This window comes from Eleutherodactylus coqui, chromosome 5, assembly GCF_035609145.1.
Source record: "Eleutherodactylus coqui strain aEleCoq1 chromosome 5, aEleCoq1.hap1, whole genome shotgun sequence".
Classification (NCBI taxonomy): domain Eukaryota; kingdom Metazoa; phylum Chordata; class Amphibia; order Anura; family Eleutherodactylidae; genus Eleutherodactylus; species Eleutherodactylus coqui.
The window spans coordinates 36,517,320-36,536,978 of record NC_089841.1 but is presented as its reverse complement, the minus strand read 5'-3'; the positions used below and the strand labels follow the sequence as shown (position 1 = coordinate 36,536,978).

Genomic DNA, 19,659 nt, shown 5'->3' with positions numbered 1-19,659 from the left:
CATCTGAATGGGGTTTTCTTGATGACAAGCGCATGGATATCTGAAAGTCCTATTTGAATAATTGGCACAGTTGAAAAACTTTCTGCAACAAATCTGTTAAGTGTGAATTTACCTTTAGCGCTTACTTTTGGTTCAAACACTTTTTTACATGCAAAACATAATAAGGGTTTCTCCTGATGTTTACCAAGACCGGACTTCTGAGAACGTTTCCCAATAGACTGTCCATGAAAATGGCTTTTCTCTGTGTGATTTCATAGATGTTTAACAAGAGTTAATTACAGTTATGTTTCTCCCATTAACGTGAAGATGGTTTCTTCCGTCTGGCTTCCGTGAAGTTGAACAAGATTGGAGTTCAATGTAAAACTTTTCTGCAATTCTGAACATGAATTTGGCAGGTCCCCTATGTGCCTTTTTTGATGGTCAACAACACCTGCTTTATAAGAAAAACATTTCCCACATACTGAACATGAAAACTGCTTCTCTCCTGTGTGAGTTTTCTGATGTTTAACAAGATCTGATTTCCGGGTAAAACACTTCCCACATTCTGGACATGAAAACGGCTTCTCTCCTGTATGAAATCTCTGATGGGTAACAAGAACCGATTTCCGAGTAAAGCATCTGCCACATTCCGGACATGAAAACGGCTTCTCGCCTGTGTGACTTCTCTGATGTGTAACAAGATCCGATTTATGGGTAAAACATTTACCGCATTCTGAACATGAAAATGGCTTCACTCCTGTGTGACTTTTCTTATGTCTACCGAGATCCGATTTGTAAATAAAACATTTGCCACATTCTGAGCATGAAAATGGCTTCTCCCCCGTGTGAATTTTCTGATGTGCAACAAGAGTTGGTTTGTAGGCAAAACATTTCTCACACTCCGAACATGAAAATGGCTTCTCCCCTCTGTGACTTTTTTGATGCTTAACACCGCTCTTGCGATTTTTATTCTGCTCATCAGTCTGTGACGAAACAGAATGTAGGATCGGTTTAAAAGGACTAGATGATGGATCTTTGCTGTAAAGATTGGGGATTATATGTGGGATAATGGCAGGTTCTTCATATGTATCTTGTGTGATACCACAATCCTCTGCTTTACAATCTGCAGATATCAGACGGCCCGCTGAGCTCCCGATACCGTCATCTGCCAAGAACAAAAAGCACAATTATTTTTTACAACATTTCTATTTAAAAAGTAGCTATACAAAGCCAGAAGAGAAAATCTGCGACAGGTCTAGGTTGTAATGCAGGTCGGGGCAGTGGGGGAGATGATCTGGGCCTTGGCCTTCTTGGAAACCACTAAAGCCTTTGACTCTTATCGAGTGGCCCTTCCTGCTCCAGGAGCTGGAGAGATTCGGGTTCGGAGACAGATTTGATGGGTCTCCCTAATATACAGAACGCCCTTGGCGGCTGTCTCAGCGAATGGAAGCTGCTCTACATACTTCCCTTTATGCAGAGGCACGAGACAAGGATGACCCTACTCCTCTTTGCGCTGGCCATGGAGCTGTTGGCTATTATGCTTCGGGCGTACCCAGCATATCATGGGATCATGGTGGATGACAGAGAGGAGCGTGTGGGTTTATATGCCGATGATCTTATACTCTTTATGTCCGACCTGGTGGTCTCCTTGCCTTGTGCCATGGATATCATCAGCAGGTTTGGGTTATACTCGTGCCTACACATTAACTGGTCCAAATCTGTCCTAATGCCAGTGTCCTTGCTGAGTCCCTGAAGCTCATGGATTTACTCTGCAGACTTCAAATCACTAATGACTTTAAGTACTTGGGTATTCAGATCACCAACTCCGTGGGCCGAACTCTGGACCTGAATGTATACCCCCTGGTGGATTTATTTAAATTCAAGTTTTGAGTCTGGGGATCCCTGCCTTTATCAGTGGCGGGCCGCTTAATTAACTTAATTAAGATGATAGTCCTACCCAAGTGCTTTTACATCCTACAACATACTTGAGCGCCCGTCCCAGGAATATTCTTCTGGACCATGAGCTCTATCATGTCCTCCTTTATATGGGGGAGCTCCCCCCTGAAACCTCAAAATCTCCACTCTCTAGGGGCCCAAAAAAATCTGCTGAGTCGGCACTTCCAGATCTGTTTCTGTATTCTATAGCTAGCCAACTGATCCATTTGAAATGCTGGTTGAGAGACAACCCATTGCTAATTCTGCAGCCCATTTCTGAATATCCCTAGTCTCTGGCCAGTGTTGGAATCCCCTGCCACTGTAACAGGAAAGATGCTACCCACTCTCAGACTGGTGACATAAGTCTGGCACCAGGCTAAGGAGGCGAGCGGGTTTTCAAATATAGTTGTGGATATATCACTGTGGAGGAACCCTGGGCTGCGGGAGCTGCTGCCGTTGGCCGACCCTGCGGCATGGGAGGTACTGTATAGTGTGCCTGGGTGATCTTTATAACTCTAATGTCTTGCTATCCTTTGAGCAACTGCAAAATCTATATCAAATACCCTGATCCCACTTCTATAGGTATTTCCAGATTTGGCATGCGCTACAGACACAGTTTCCACCTGCGAGTAGTAATATCTACCACTATCCCCTAATAAGAATTCTGCAGTCTCAGGGGCCCCAGGGACTTATATCAACAATATATTCCCATGTAATAACCTCGAAGGCCACTCGGGTGATCCCCATACACTCTCATCCTTCTTTACAGAGGGAGGTGTCCTGCCAACAATGATGATGATTTCTGCTGCAGCATAAAAATGCAATGACCCAACAAAGGAGTATTTGCTCAGTGCTGACACCTTCCAATGGGACAATGATTGGATGGATGTTCAATCCAATTATCAGCCCATGTAGAAGGGCTATAAGACAGTAGTGGCAAAATAGATCACACTCTAACAGTAGATATAAGAACGAGGATTAACAGACCATGATATTCGGCCACCAGGCTGTTCTCTTACAGTTATCCCCTTCTGTAGTGAAGCCACCATCTTCATAGTTTCATATATCAGTGAACCTGTACCCGGGGCTCCGCCTCTGTGTTCTGAATTCTGCTTCCTGGGGCTCTGCCTTCATATTCTGTATTCTTTTATCAAGGTCTATGTCTCCGTGTTCTGTATCCTGTTATCTAGGCTTAACCCTTTAGTGACCAAGTCTGTTTGTACCTTAACGACCAAGCTAAGTTTTGGAAATCTGACGTGCCACTTTAACATAGAATAACTCCGTTAAGGTTTTGCATATCCAAGTGAAAGCTGAATTGCATATCCATGGGGGAAGCTGAATCTTTAACTTTTCATTCACTTTTATTTGATCACCAGTATACAGTGGATACAGGCATTCACGTGACCGGGGAGGGGCCGGCTTCCCACAGCCCCGCATAATAGCTCCAGATTGTCATCTACCTCCGGTAGCCATCAGCATGGAGTTGTCACGTCCACAGCCCACGTAGCTTTAATCCCCAGAGCGAGCGTGTTTTTACGGCCCTGCTGATTAAAGTCCACCAAAGCAGAATGTAAAAACACTATGGAGTGGTCACTAAGGGGTTAAGTCTTCATATTCTAGTCTTGTTATCATACCATAACTTGTTAGGAATATAATAGAAGTTAATGATTCCTTAGTTTTAAAGCTGAGCCGATGAAGAAATTGGATTTGTTCACATAGATATATTTCGTGCCCATATTCCAGATGTATTTTATATAAATAAATGTAAAGAATATTCATCATGCGTTATCACCTAGAGCGGGTTCAAATTTCACCTCTTTGTTTGTACTTTGGCTGAATGGGGGAATTCAGTAGATTTTGCAATGAGAGGGGGTGGGATGGGGGCGGAGCTAAGTTCCGAGACTTAGCTCCGCCCCTCCCCCTCTCATTGCAATTAGTGCGGAGGGGCGAAGAGGGGGCAAAAACTATCACTCAAAATCCGTTCAAATGGCTGAAAGTGAGCGACAATTGTTACATGTAAACAGGGGCAGTCATGCACTTTTTGTTTGACGATGGATTTATAGCCCGGATAAAATCCATCGTTCAGACGCTGAGAGACTGTAATAAGCGAGTCCCCTAAAATATCAGTGATGAGGTCCATGTGAAGGATCATCTCAGTGTTCTTGTGTAAAGGCAGTGTGGCTGTATTTTTATCTGATTCTGCAGTTCAATAAATGGAACATCTCCATGTGAAGACTGCAAGAGTAAGTGGTCGGAGTGATAACTGAAAAGCCTACGAGAGGTCTGTGACCTTCAAAATATATAGTTACAAGTTGTAGTAGTAGTACTAAGACTCCTGAAGACCAGGGTGAACTTTGTTGTCTGAACTTACAGCTTGAGCAGACAATGGAATGTTGTTTTTAGTGGTTACTACTCACCTGGCTGGTTATCTATAGGGAACTCCTCTTTAAACTCTTCTTTGACTGTAACATTTGTCTCTGTAGCATTAATATTGGTCAGATCTTCATCCTGATACAAAAACTGAAAGATAAATATTGTAAAAGTCAGCAGACGGTTGGAGAAGTCGTGTGGAAGGTTTTACATGACCAGAAAAGATCATTAATCATCATGATAACCAGAAATGACCTGACAGGAGTAGTGATCTGAGCCACATAGCTGCAGGTCTAGAAGCCGGACATAGATATTAGATGGCGGCTCAATGACCCCTCAGGAACCTCATACACATGTATATCCGGCATGGCTAGATACACTGCCCGTTGTCTCAGTGGAGGAGATCAGCATCTACCAGACACATCCGCTGTTTGTCTCGGGGGACATAAAGGAGCAGATAGATATAAATCCAACCTGTTGGCTCCTTATTCCCACCATCAGTCTCCACCGCCAGAAAACTGGGAGACGATCCAGACAACATGTAATGTCTCTGGTCAGCGGTAATCCTGCCATCTCCACCGGCCTCATCACACAAGGAGAAGACATCTAATAAGACTGAAGACAAGAGCTTCACAGCCTTCTACAGATCAGTGGCACATCTCCATCTACCTGGTGGTCCTCTGGAAGAAGAGGACGGGGACATCTCTCTGGTGGGCTTCTCTTACTGGATGGAACTGGAGGAAACACAGACAGACACTGAAGTCATTCTTTACATACAGATAATAAAGTCCCCGTGTATTTAGTCCTGTCTATTACCTGGTGATGGGAGCGGCTGGTGGGTCTTCATCATGGCCTCCTTGTACAGATCCTTGTGTCCTTCTAAGTGCTCCCACTCCTCCATCGAGAAATAGATAGCAACATCCTGATACCTTATAGGAACCTGACAACACAATATAGTCATTACCCAGAAGCCTCCACTGCTGTTACTGTATAATGCCCCAGCATTCCCTGCAGCGTCACCTCTCCAGTCAGCAGCTCAATCATATTGTTGGTGAGTTCTAGAATCTTCTGTACATTGATGTCCTTATGTATCAGGGGGTGAGGTGGGGGCCCTGTGATTGGGCTCAGGGGTCTTCCCCATCCATCACACACAGGGGCCCAACAGCCATCCCTGGAGGTCTTCTTCACTACTGTGTAATCCTGTATATGGGAAGACAGTAATAAATATCACAGCAGACATTTCCAGAGTGCATCACCTTTCCAGTGAAGACATCTGTTTTACCATAGATAAGGATGATGTGATGTGACATCATCAGAATCTCTCCCTCCTCCAGTCATATCATCTGTAATTACCATAGGTAAGAATGGTGTAATGTGACATTGGAATCTTTCCCGTCTCCAGTGACATCATCTGTTGTTACCATAGATAGGAATGGTGTAATGTGACATCATCAGAACTCTCCTCCCTCTAGTGACACCATCTGCTATTACCCTAGATAAGAATGATGAAATATGACATCATCAGAATCTCTCACCTCTCCAGTAAGTTGGAAGAGTATCTCTAGGGTGAGATTTAATACACTCTCCGCCATCTTGTTCCTGTTCTTCTCCATCCTTGATCCTATATCGTGGTGACCTGAATGGAAAGAAAATGAGCAAATTTTAAAACCCCACAAAATCCTACGTAACCTAATATTCTGTATTTACACCTTTACATGACAGTACAACCAATCACCGGCCGCAGGCGATGATGGTCAAAGTGGTCAAGCAGCATTTTTGAAAGCTTGACAATTCAAAGTTTTTTTAAAAATGTGTTTAATTCCTAACCCATCCCCCTAATCAGGTGCATAGAGACCTCTGGGGAACTGGGAGGATTTCAGTGCCAGAATCGGCCTATGAATGTTCACCAGCCAATACCAGAAGCGGAGGCTGGAAGACAGAGGCTGAAAGTGCGCAAAGTGTTGGAGATCTCTTAGGGCACCTGCACACTGGCGAGAGCGACATCAGAATATGATTGACGCCCCGATATCACTCTCGCACACCTCCTAAAACGCCCTGGTTGCGAGGCGTTTTCACAGTAAAACTGCCTCCCATCGCAGCAGGGCTGAAGGAATCTCCTCCTGTGGCTGTCACAGTCATGGCAGGAGATTGAAATCAATGTGAAAAGATGACTATGAAACATGATCGCTGAAGGAATCTCCTGCTGCAGCTGTCACATCTGCAGCAGTGAATCCTGATGTTTTCCCATTGTTCTCAATGGGGCTGGTAGCAGCAGCGCTGGCTCCATTGAAATCATGATGATCGTGGCAGGGAACTACTCGCAGCGAGGATTATTTTTTTGAAGGAGGGGTAAAATATAAGCCCTACTGCAAAAATAATCTCTAACTGCAGAAAAAAAGAAAATACATCGCGTTAGACACGCTGTCATCTCCAGCGCGTCTTTTAGCAGGTCCCCAGTACTCTTATTCAGCTTCTCTTCTGGCCAGTGATTGAGAAATCCCTGCCTCCTGAAAGCGCTGCCTCTGATTGGCTGAGTGCTGTGACTAATCAGAAGCAGTGCTCAGCTGTCATTCAATGAATGGCCAGAAGAGAAGCTGAAGAAGAGTGCCGGTACCTGCAAGAAGATGCGCCGGAGATGACAACACTTCTAAGGTGATGTATTATTATTAGTTTTTTTTTCTACAGTTAGTGATCATTTTAGGGGTAAGGCTTATATTTCAACCCCCCCTCCCCCTGAAAATCCTCCCCGCGGGGAATCCCCTGCCACTGTTGTCACAGTGGATCTACTGGAGAGCGGGTTGGAATGATAGTGCTTGTCTCAGGGGAGAGCCACACCCAGGTCCCAGGTTCCCGCAGGGACATTTCTTGTGACTTCTACAAGCGTCCCGTATCCACCCAATTTTTGACTCTCTCGGAGGACCTAAAGGTAGTCCACGCCTGCCAAGTGTGGTAGAAATTCTCCTGGGTGTCGCTCTCCTCCGCCTCCAATTCGTCAAAGCGCATGAGATCGTTCAGCTCCTCTACCCACATCACTCTTGAATGGGGCGTCGTGGTTTTTCAGAGTCTGGGAATAACTCTTCTAGTCGCAAGAATCTCAGGACCCCTTTCTTAACATTTTTAATTGAATCTGTGAGGACCAAGAGCAGAGCCATCTCTAGTGTAAGGTTTAGTTGTGTCTTACAGATATGGTTATATACTTCTATAATTTCCTTCCATAAGTCAGACACTCTGGGGCAGCTCCACCAAATGTGGGACATGTTCCCTCTGTCCGCGTTACATCGCCAACAGGTTGGTGGTGTCTGAGGGAAGATTTTGTGTAGATGGTCGGGAGTTCTATATCATCTGGATAAAATTTTGAAATTTAGATCTTGGGCTTTGCAGGCTGGGGACATTTTGTGGCAAAGGATCCAGGCTCTCTCCCAGTCCTCTTTTGGTAGTCTGTGACCCAGTTCTTTCTCCCAGGCCTCCATGTATGCAGGGTTCTGGGCCTCTGCCTCTCGATTCAGCATCAACTTATATAAGGATGAAATAGCGTGCCTCTGCGGGGTTGAGGACATGGCCATTTGTTCAAAGGGTGTAAGGGCGCCCGTAAGATTCACCCGAGGGGCCAGGGACCCCACAAACACCCTCAGCTGAAAGTATTGTAGCCAGGAGCTGGGACGTGTTTCTCCCTCTCCTATGATCTCTGTCAGTGTTTTTAAGTTCAAATTGGTCATCACGTCTCTAATTCTTGGTATTGGTGATGTGTGTAGGCCTAGTATGGTTACACCGCTTAGCGTTGTCTCGAATTGTGGATTGGTTATGAGGGGGGTTAGGGGGCCTGGGGCTAAGACCATGCCATTTTTTTGGCCGAATTCTGTCCAGGTCCTGAATAACTGACCTGCGAACGGGGAGATGTTGGGTATTGCTTTTATAAATTTGGGACACGGGACCAGTGTGCGTTCCGCAGTGACCCACAGTTTGTGATTGTCCTCTTTGAGTACGTCTAGTATACAGTTTGAAAGGCAAGCTTTATAGTAGAGGGTAAAGTTGGGTAGACCCACACCCCCTTTTTCCTTTTGTCTGGTGAGAAGCGCATACGTGGTTTCCTTCCTCTCCAGACGAACGCGGTGATAAGAGTTCGAAGGAGTTTTAGGTAATAGTTTGGTAGATTCACCGTGACCGTCTGGCATAAGTACAGGAATTTCGGAAGGGAATCCATTTTGATTACATTGACTCTGCCGCTCCATGACAGGAACAGTTATTTCCATTTGTTGAGGTCCCTTTCCAGTTCTGTCAGGTATGGGAGAAAATTAAGTTTGGAGGGCTGCGTAGTGTCTGACAGGAGTTGACTTCCCAGGTATTTTATTGAGGATTGTCTCCATCTGAATGGGAACTGTGCCTCCAACTGTGATTCCTCGGTCTGTGGCAATGTCACGTTCAGGATCTCTGATTTTTGGGTGTTTACTTTGTAATTGCTAATTCTGCCAAAACGTTTGAACTCCTGCAGGACCACAGGAAGTCCCATGCGTGGGTTGGACAAATATAATAGCAGGTCATCTGCGAACAGAGCCATCTTATGTGCAATGTTCCCGGTCAATCTTGAGTCGTTTTGGCGTATCGCATTTGCTAATGCTTCCATTGTTAAAACATAGAGAAATGGGGAGAGGGGGCAGCCCTGTCTAGTTCTGTTTGATATTTGGAAGGCATCCAACAGGGAGCCGTTTACCCTGATTCTGGCTGAGGGGTTTCGATATAAGGACATGATTCGATCCTTCGTTTCCGGACCTACTCCTATTTTGTCTAGTGTGGGCGAGAGAAAGTGCCAGCTGACCCTATCGAATGACTTCTCTGCGTCGACCGCTAGGAGGCATAGAGGGTCCTAGTGTCCCCTGCTCTGCCAATCAACGATAGGTATTTAAGCGTGTTGTCCCTAGCTTCTCTGCCCAGGATAAACCCCACTTGTTCCCCATGGATCAGTAGTGGGATGGTGTTTTGTAGGCGTGTGGCGATCAATTTTGTGAATAATTTTATATCTATGTTAAAGAGGGATATGGGTCTATAGTTGCCGCAGACCAAGGCATCTTTCCCTGGTTTGGAAATGACTGAGATGTGGGCCATTAAGGACTGCGTCTGAAATGGATACCCTCGTTCCACAGCGTTGAAGGCTCTGAGAATTAGAGGAGAGGTCTCCTCTCGGAAGACTTTGTAAAATCTGGCTGCAAAGCCGTCTGGTCCTGGGCACTTGCCCACTTTTAAGTCTTTGATGATTTTCGTGAGCTCTTCTGCGCTAAAGTCTTCATCTAGGCTCGCTGGCTCCTCAGCTGTCATTCTTTTGGGAGCATTTAGGGTCAGGTAGGTCTCAGTCTCGCTCTATCTCTGGGTGTCAGACTGCATTGGGTCCTTAATATTATATAGTTTGGAGTAGTACTTTTTGAATTCCTCTAGTATGTCCGTTTTGGCATGTATGTGTCCTCTGCCCTCTACCAGTATTTTGGAGACCTGGGAGGGGGATGTTCTAGGGTGGAGGGCTCTAGCTAACCAACTTCCACATTTATCTGTATATTCAAATGCCCCTCTACGCAGCTTGTCTCTATGTGCTAGGGAGCGTTGATCAAGGATTTTGAGGATCTGTTGTTGTATGGAGGAGATTTCGGCTTTAAGTAAGTCGCGTTGGGATTTTTTGTTGGCCTCTTCTTTGATTTGTAGATTTGAGATAAGTTTACGTAAGTTCGCCGGGTTTTCTTTTTTGAGTCTGGTTCCGTGCGAGATTAGGATTCCCCTAATGACGCATTTTAACGCTTCCCATTGGACAGGGGCAGATGTTTGGTCGTTTTGATGGCCCACTATGAACCCAGTGATTGCCTCTTTAATGTCTGAGACACAAAGGGAGTCTCGGAGTAAATTGTCGTTAAGCCTCCACGAGGTGGCCACCGCGCAACCTGGATGTCTAGAGAACCCGCCATAGACTGGGGCGTAATCTGACCAGATAAAGTCACCAAGACAGCACCTTGGGGAGAAGTCCAACAAGCCCTGCGAGACCAGGAGCATGTCTATTCGGGTGTATGTGTTATGTACTGCGGAGTGGAATGTGTAGTCCCTGGTCCCCGGGTGAAGGATCCTCCACAGATCCACTAAGTGTAGGGCATTTAGAATTTTTTTGAGTCGCTGTAGTGCTGATTGCGATACAGATGTCCTACCTGAAGAAGAGTCCATCTCTGGGTTCAGCACCAGGTTCCAGTCTCCTCCCAGGATAATTTGGGATCCACTAGCGAACTCGGCTAAGGTCTTCAGGATCCTAATGGCGGTTGGTACTTGTTCCTGGTTAGGAAGGTAAACATTAGCCAGAGTACATATCATATCAGACATTTCTATTTTTAGGAAGACGAATCTGCCTTCTTGATCTATTGTGGTATCTATTACATTGTGTCTAAGCCCTCTATGCAAGGCGATAGACACGCCTCCCGCTTTCTTCGTGGGCTGAGGGCTGTGGAACCAGGTGGGATAGAGTTTGGAGCTGCATGTTGGAACACTGTCTGGCCAAAAATGTGTTTTTTAGAACATAGCTACCTGGATTCTTTTCTTGTGGAGGTGATAGAGTATCTGACCCCTCTTCTGAGGGATGTTTAGGCTCTTGGGGTTGTATGTGCTACATGTCAGCTCAGCTATGGTTGTCTTCAGTGAAGAGGACCCATCTCGTGGAGCCCTGTCCGCTATCAACAGTGTGGGGGGGGGGGGGATTTGGGAAAAGAGGGGTGGGGGGGGAGACACATAAAGGTAAACTATACAAAACAAAAAACTGGTAACAAACTGAAAGTCTATCTTCTCCCGATAGTTTGGGAGGGCTAACTGTGCCATCGCCATAAGCTATAGTAACAAGAACTAGCAAACTTACGAGCTTTCGCTCCCAACCCCTGTGAAGCTAAACATTTTGTGGTGTGATTGGTCTCCAAAACCCCCCGGGACCCCAAGAAAGTCCCGGACTCGCTTTTCCCCCTGCGACTTTGCCTCTCTCCGCTGAATATGTGAAATGAAGACAGAATGTTTTTTCATCAGGTTGGTTTTACCGACCTGGGCGTCTGGGGTTCCCGAGTCTTTCGGGGCATCTCTCTTCGCCGGCGTGGTCTGTGGTCTACCGTCTGCCATTCGATTCTTGGTGGCGGTGTCAGGAGGGAGGACGACTTGCGCCAGTTCGGCAGGGACACAAGTGGTAGCTCAAAGGTGCCCAGGAAATTGGGTAAGTCACCCAGACCTCGAAATGTGGCTGATTTGCCTCCTTTGTTGGCATGGAGCTGGAACAGGCAGCCCCACCGATACATTATTTCTTTTTCTCGAAGTAATGTGAGTAGAGGTTTCAGGGCTTTTCTTAGTTGGAGAGTACGACGAGATAAATCTGTCAAGATCATTAGTGGGGCTCCTTTTCTAGCTTGTTGGAGGATTTGTTCCTTCAGCTTGTAGAAGTGCACTCTGCATACGATGTCTCTCGGTCTGTTCAGGTCAGTGGATTTGGAGCCCAGAGAGCGATGAATTCTGTCGATCTCCACTTCGGAATCTGGTGGTCTCTGTAAGAGCTTGTTGAAGAACTCCCGCGCCCATTTATCTAGCTGGGCGTTGTCAATTTCCTCTGGGAGGCCTCTGATTCTTAAGTTGTTCCTACTGTGGCGGTTTTCCAGGTCGTCAATCATGTTGTATAGCTCGGAGATTTGCTGGGAGTGTTGCGCGAGTTTGTGCGCGTGGTCGTTTATGGTATTAGAGACTAGCTCTTGTTCACCCTCGATCTCCTCTATTCTCTGGCCTATATGGCGGATATCTTGTTGTAAAGCTGCAATGTCGTTCTTATGTGATGTTTCCATCTTTTGGAAGAGAGAGTTGATTTCGCTTTTAGTGGGGAGTGCTCGTAGGTGCTCTTTCCAGTCCCACTCCTCGGGGGGGGGGGGGGGGGGTGTCAGATCTCGGTGGGGGAGAGGCACATTCCTCCGCTCGTGACCCTCTTCTGTTTTGTGGTGGCATGTGGAGTGGTGCTTGTGGTGGGCGTTGGGGACGCGGGTGCGGATTCTGCTGAGCTGGACCCTTCTGTGGCGCCTATCTCAGTTGCGGTCTCCCTTCTCTTAGGGACGCTTAATTCTCCCCTTCTCTGTGGGGTTCTCTGACGCAGGGGGTGCTGCTGGGAGGGGGGGCTACTTTCCCCTGTTGTAACATACTGCCTGACTCCCGCTCCCCTGGGGTCATCTGGCTGGGGTTCTTCTGCCTCACTGTCCCTCAGGCTGTGAGATAGGTTGTGGAGCTGCCTCCTTTGGGGCTTGGGGTCAGATGGTGTGGGGAGACAGTTCTTACCCCAATCTGCCATCAGCTCCTCTGTCTCTGCTGCTGCTGGGTCCGCCGGCATTCTCCTCTCCGCTGTTCCTGCTTGGTGTGCGGCGGGGACCTCTCTTTCTGGCTGTGCTTTTCCTGCTGAGCCGGCACCCGCTGGCATTTCACCCAGGTGCGCCGCTCTCCTCTCAGTCTGCGGCGCCATCTTGGCCGCAGCACTGCGCACCCCGCTCTCACCAGAGCCGCAGAGAAAAGCCTCCAAGCCGCCCCCCTGTTGGGCCGGTGCCTTCTTGGGGTGCTCCTGAGCCTTTTTCTTTAACATTTGGCTGGTAAGAGGGGTCTTGGGGTCCTTCTGGGTCCGGTTAGAGCGATCGGGCCCGGGAGCGATGTGAGTCTGCGTCTCACTCGCTCATCTGCTAGCCACGCCTTCCATCTCCCATTGATTTCAATGGGGCCAGCACTACGGCCGCCGGCCCCTTTGGAGGCAATGGGCGAGATCGTGAAAAGAATGGACATGCTGCAATTTTTTTTTCACACTGCATCAAACGCACATGTGAATGGATCCATCGGAAGCCACTGGCTTCATAATTTTGCAATTTCTCGCAGCGCTGGGAAATCATGCCTGCCGTGGATTCTCCTTGCAGAATCCCGCAGCGAGTCCCTCCTTTCCCACGGACATGAGGCCTAAAAAGAAGAATTACTCACCTGTCTGGACGCTGCGGATCTGCCCTCCGTCACGGCCGGACGCTCTTTCTTCGGCCCAGCGGATGTGCTCGGCACGCCGGCAGCGTGCCACGCGCATGCGCCGTGCACTCTTTTTTTTTAAACTCCCGCTCTCCAGCGCCGGAGAGCAGAAATTCAGCTGCGGGTGTGCCGCGGATCCGGACGGCTTCCATAGGCTTCAATAGAAGGAGTGGAGGAGGAGAGCCATGTGGGGAAGCCATAGGGTAGTGGTGGTGGGGGGGGGGACCTGTGAGGAGAGGCCTGTAATCAAGTGAAAAGGCCGGTGCCCACAGCATCCAGTATGTCACTTACTGTAGTCCAGGAGTGCTACTGGCATAGAGCTGTGACCCCTGACCTTAAGGGTCACAGCTCGGGTCCAGCAGAGTTGCCGGACGCTACAGTGAGTGACATACTGGATGCTGTAGGGTTGCTGTCCGGCCGCAGGTTCAGTATAGGGAGAACACAAAAAGGGGTCTTATTACTATTGGAGTTACTACTGGAGGCCGCTGTTACTATTGGGATCATTCCTTGGGGTTCCACAACTATTGGGGTATTACTGCTATTAGGACCACCATTATTACTGGGGGCCACTGTTACTATTCGGCCACTAGAATACTGAGCTTAAACCGTACCCTGTGATAAGCCACACCCATAACCACACCCCTTTTACAATGGCCAGTATTCTGTGTGACACAGCCAGCAGGTGTCAGCAGCTCCTCGCTCATCTATCGGCAGGTCGCAGGTTTCGCATGTCAGCACTTTAAATGGATCTTCTGACACCCCTTACCCCCCAGGATGATAATAATTGCCGGAATGTAATAATCACGGCAGTATCGGCTACATCTCCAAGAGGACACATCACCGACTACAGGGAGATCTTACCCTCCAGACTAGTCGCAGCCAGGACACCTGCAGAGCCAACACCAGCTTCCAGGACCTGTGGTGATGTCACCGTCATGTGATCAGTCACATGTGTGGGAGGAGTCAAGCTCCAGGCTGGGAGGAGTTTCGTGTTGGTCTTCCTTCAGTAGATGACAAAGAGCTGATGAGAGGCTAATAGAGATGTGACCAGTGGTATAACTGAAGGCTAAGGGGCCGTGTGCAAAAGCTTAGCTCGGGGTCCCCCCACCTCTACCCAAACATAAATCGCGCTGCATACAGCTGCAAAGTGAATTTCCATACATGATATAGCCCCTTGGCATTAGCTTTCCAAACATGACTCAATCCTGGACTACATGAAAATTTGTTTGTAGCCCCTTAAGCTGTGTTCATGTTTTTTGTTGTATTTTTGAACCATAATTTTAAAAACACGTTAAAAAACACATACGTTTTTAAGAAACTGCATAGACTATTAAAAACCGCATGTGTTTTTGATGCTTTTTTTTTTTAAATTGTGCGTAAAGTGTGCAATTATATACAGGAGAGACCCAGGTTATACTAGCATCGTCCATATCACTATATACATCGGAGACATATAACATATACCAGCTGTACATATATAATTATATATAGAAGATACCCAGGGTATACCAGCATGGTCCATATCACTATATACAGGGAGATATACAACTTATTCGACCGTGTCTATGAGCCCTAACCTGGGTATCTACTGTAAATAATTAGATATGTATAGCTGCTATATGTTATACATCTCCCTATATATAGTGACTTATAATATTGTGTCACTCAAAAAAGACGTACAGGCCCCCCTTGAACTCTATTGAATTTGCCATTACTATGTCCTCAGGAAGAGGGTTCTATAGTCTCACTGCTCTTACAGTAAAGATTAGAGATAAGCGAGCACGCTCGGATAAGTCAGTCAGGTACTCGAGCGAGCCTCATCTCTAGTAAAGATGCCCCTTCTATGTTGGTGTAGAAACCTTCTTTCCTCTAGATGTAGAGGACGCCCCCTTGCTACAGTCACAGTCCTGGGCAGAAAGAGATCATGGGAGAGATCTCTGTATTTTCCCGCAATATATTTATACATAGTTATTAGAGCGCCCCTTAGCCATCTGTTTTCTAAACTAAACACACAGCTCTACTACATCCATCATGATCCCCACACATCACATAGAGCTCTACTCCAGCCATCCTGATCCCCCACACATCACACACACAGCTCTACTCTATCCATCCTGATCCCCCACACATCACACACACAGCTCTACTCCATCCATCCTGACCACCACACATCACACACACAGCTCTACTTCATCCATCCTGATCTCACACATCACACACAGAGCTCTTCTCCATCCATCCTGATCCCCACACATCACAGAGAGCTCTACTCCATCCATCCTGATCCCCACACATCACACACAGCTCTACTCCATCCATCCTGATCCCCACACATCACACACACAGCTCTACTCCATCCATCCTGACCCCCACACATCACATACACAGCTCTACTCCATCCATCCTGATCCCCCACACATCACACACGCACATCTCTACTTCATCCATCCTGATCTCACACATCACGCACAGAGCTCTTCTCCATCCATTCTGATCCCCACACACCACACACACAGCTCTATTCCATCCATTCTGATCCCCACACATCACACACACAGCTCTATTCCATCCATCCTGATCCCCACACATCACACACAGCTCTACTCCATCCATCCTGATCTCCACACACACACACACACACACACACACACACACACACACAGCTCTACTCCATCCATCCTGATCCCCCACACATCACACACACAGCTCTACTCCATCCATCCTGATCCCCCACACATCACACACACAGCTGTACTCCATCCATCCTGATCCCCCACACATCACACACACAGCTGTACTCCATCCATCCTGACCCCCACACATCACACACACAGCTGTACTCCATCCATCCTGACCCCCACACATCACACACACAGCTCTTCTCCATCCATCCTGATCCCCACACATCACATACACAGCTCTACTCCATCCATCCTGATCCCCACACATCACACACACAGCTCTACTCCATCCATCCTGATCCCCACACATCACATACACAGCTCTACTCCATCCATCCTGATCCCCACACATCACATACACAGCTCTACTCCATCCATCCTGATCTCCCACACATCACAGAGAGCTCTACTCCATCCATCCTGACCCCCACACATCACACACACAGCTCTACTCCATCCATCCTGATCCCCACACATCACACACACAGCTCTACTCCATCCATCCTGATCCCCCACACATCACACACACAGCTCTACTCCATCCATCCTGATCCCCCACACATCACACACACAGCTCTACCCCAGCCATCCTGATCCCCCACACATCACACACGCACAGCTCTACTTCATCCATCCTGATCCCTACACATCACACACAGCTCTACTCCATCCATCCTGATCCCCACACATCACACACACAGCTCCACTCCATCCATCCTGAACCCCACACATCACACACACAGCTCCACTCCATCCATCCTGAACCCCACACATCACACACACAGCTCCACTCCATCCATCCTGATCTCCCACACATCACACACAGGTCTACACCATCCTTCCTTATCCCAATACATCACTTCAGCTCATTCAGAAGCGATTAGCCACCCAGGTTGAGTATGTGGGCTGCTGAAATGCGGACAGAGCTTTCAGCTTCCGACTTGGTCCACATTAACTGAGGTCTGCATAAGAGGCGATTATCAGGAGGAAGGGGGGGGGGCAGGAGGTGACAGGAAGCCCAATGAGGTATTTTTTATACTCGCCCACTACTGAAATCTAGCGGTGTCCCCTTCTGAAGTCATCATGTGGCACAAAAATCGGACTCTCTTCAGATTCCTGTGCATGCGCTCTCCCACAGACTTGCATAGGAGAGGGCACTCAAACTTCAGAGAAGGGCACTACTGGGTCACAGGAGCGAGGGAGTGTAAAAAATACCTCAGCCAGCTCCCTGTCGCCTCCCCTAACAGCACCATCATGTTTATTGAACTGTGGGTATGTGACCAGGTATTGGAGCTCCAGGAAGATAATTTGCTTATTCCTGGGGCAATCTGGGAAGAGTTAAGAGTCACTTTGAGTGAGACATTTGCTGGGTTTAGCTGCTTCTAGCTGTTTCTAAAACTCTAGTTGACTTTTAGAAGTTTGGAAATGGACATCAACTGACAACATGGAAGGGGTGAGTAGCCATATGGTGAGCTGCAACGCATGCTATATGTCTACAGACTTAACAGAGGAAAAGCCAAACTTCACCTGCCAGAAATGCAAGCTTGTGTCTCTGTTGGAGGAAAAGGTGCAAAGTCTTCAGGAGAGAAGAGGTATACTAAAACGCATTAAGGAAGATGAGGATTTCCTTGACAGAGCAGAAATAACTCTTCAGAATGCTGAAGAAGAAATGTTCAAAATACATGCAGAAGCAGAGGAATAGAAGCATGTGACTCAAAGAAGCAGGAAGACCAGGAGACTACTCATATTGCTCAGGACTTGGTACCAGGCTCTTATGCAGGAGAACAGTGAAGAGGTACATCAAGGAATGACTTTGCCCACAAAGAACAGTCTATTAAGCACTCAGAAACCTCTTGGATGGAGAAAAATGAGGATTGTTGTGAACAAAAGGAGAGTGGGGGCAGGGGGTGTGGCCTGGCTAGTGAGACGGAAGGATGCACGTCAGGAGAGCTCCTAGGCCAGAATCAAATCTGAAGCCATCTGGCTTCCCTGAGACTCTGAGACTCTCCTCACCATCATCGGTGTCCTCCCCAAGCAGTAAGGAGCAGGGAGAGAGGTCTCACAGGCTACTAGTTCTCCATCAAAAGTTGCGGACTAGCATGGCCAGAGAAGTCGGGGACTAAAGTTTTGGGAGGTCCTGCATGGCTGAATCCCGGCACAACACCAGGCCTCTTAGACGCAGAACACCTTCACCCATAGTGGCTGCAGGGCCTCCAGGAGCAGGAGAGGAGGTGAGCACCCCTCACAAACAGGCCCAAGCCCTGATATTTGTGGCCTGAAACTGCATCAGCAGCCTAAGCAAAGGGCCCTCAACACAGCCCATCAGACACTCACAGCAGCAAGGCCACTCTGCAGGAGGCCCCCATCACCCCATCAAGCCTCCAAGAGGCACACAGGGGTAAGAGGCTTGTAGGCCCGGAAGCCTTCCAGCATCCAAAGGCCTAGATAGGCCCCAGCCACAAATCAAACACACATCCCTCCTCTCACTACTCCCTCACTTACTAGGAGTTCTGCCTCAGACCTACCAAGAGATGTAATTTGCGGCTTCTTAAGTTACATCCAACAACTCTGCCATACTCCAAAAAACAAGACAGTCACAGAAAGACCGCTTTGAAGGCATCAAAATTACTTTGTACCAAGACCTATTCCCAAGCACAATAAACAAAAGGCATATCCTCAAACCTTTAACGAATACCCTCAGAGAAAAAAAAAAACTTCCTATTAGAAGGCTCTTCCCCTTCTGCCTAGTGATCATCAAGGATGGCAATCACATCACTATAATAACACCAAATGACTTCTGCAAGTCCTGGCAGAAGCTGGGCATTCCACCCACTGAAATCCCATCATGAATGCCAATCCACCTAAATTAGAAATTTCCAGCCCTTCCATCACCAGAAAAATTGGAAACTCCACTCCAAATTCAAGACTCCAAAGAACAAATAGTCATCCTGGACTGAAGAATATTTTCCTTTAAATGTGTTCTTCTATTTTCTTTTTTCTCCCTTTTATTTTTTTTTCATCGCTAGGCTAGCCAGTCGAACTCTCCGAATAATTTAGCTTAAACTGAAGCAGAATTTGGTCTTTATGCAATAGAATCGTAATTTTGAGTTATCTATTTAATGCACCCTCAGCTCACCCAAAAGATTCTTCATGTGGCATACACATTTGGGGATCTACTTGGCTTCTGCCAGTACTGCTGGCCCTTGTATATGAGCGGATTGCTCATGGCCAGCTGTGGGGGTGGGCCCCCGGGTGGAATCCAATCTCACTCCTTCCTTTTTCCTCCCTCTTATTTCCCTAAGAAAAGTGCACTACAGCAATGCTAACACATCTTCTGGGGACCTGCCTGGCTCCTTCCTCCGCTTCTGGCCTTGCAGACAATTGGTTGCTTGGTCTGTTGCAGAGGTGGAACTCGAGTGGATTATCAGCACACACTCCCCCCACCAATGGTATAACACATTATAACTATTGCTGAACACCTAAACTTCAGCCCACAACACTCCTAAGCTTCTGCAGTTAAAAGTGGTTGGGTGGACGTGGACCATACGCTTGAAGCCTCATCTCCTTATATAGGATTACTGTGTATTTTTAGAACCTGGACCTTATGCAATAGTAATATAATCATGAGTTATCTATGCAATACACTCCCACCTTACCCAAA

General features: G+C 47.4%; 2 protein-coding genes across 2 annotated transcripts in view; both read right to left on the bottom strand.

Annotated features, from left to right (window-relative positions):
• The window catches only part of LOC136627182 (zinc finger protein 420-like), a 45,306-nt gene extending 34,573 nt beyond the window's left edge, over positions 1–10,733 (bottom strand). Inside the window, exons 1-8 of the mRNA XM_066602116.1 lie at positions 10,464–10,733; positions 5,820–5,920; positions 5,305–5,484; positions 5,101–5,224; positions 4,954–5,018; positions 4,332–4,434; positions 290–1,144; positions 113–241 (exon numbers count right to left, since the gene is read on the bottom strand). Of these exons, the coding sequence (XP_066458213.1) occupies positions 113–241; positions 290–1,144; positions 4,332–4,434; positions 4,954–5,018; positions 5,101–5,224; positions 5,305–5,484; positions 5,820–5,920; positions 10,464–10,632 (1,726 nt within the window). The 5' untranslated portion in view covers positions 10,633–10,733. The remainder of the gene's footprint in view (positions 1–112; positions 242–289; positions 1,145–4,331; positions 4,435–4,953; positions 5,019–5,100; positions 5,225–5,304; positions 5,485–5,819; positions 5,921–10,463) is intronic.
• Positions 1–19,659, bottom strand: part of LOC136628738 (zinc finger protein 268-like) — a 451,149-nt gene that overhangs the window by 365,179 nt on the left and 66,311 nt on the right. The gene's annotated exons all lie outside the window — the stretch shown is intronic.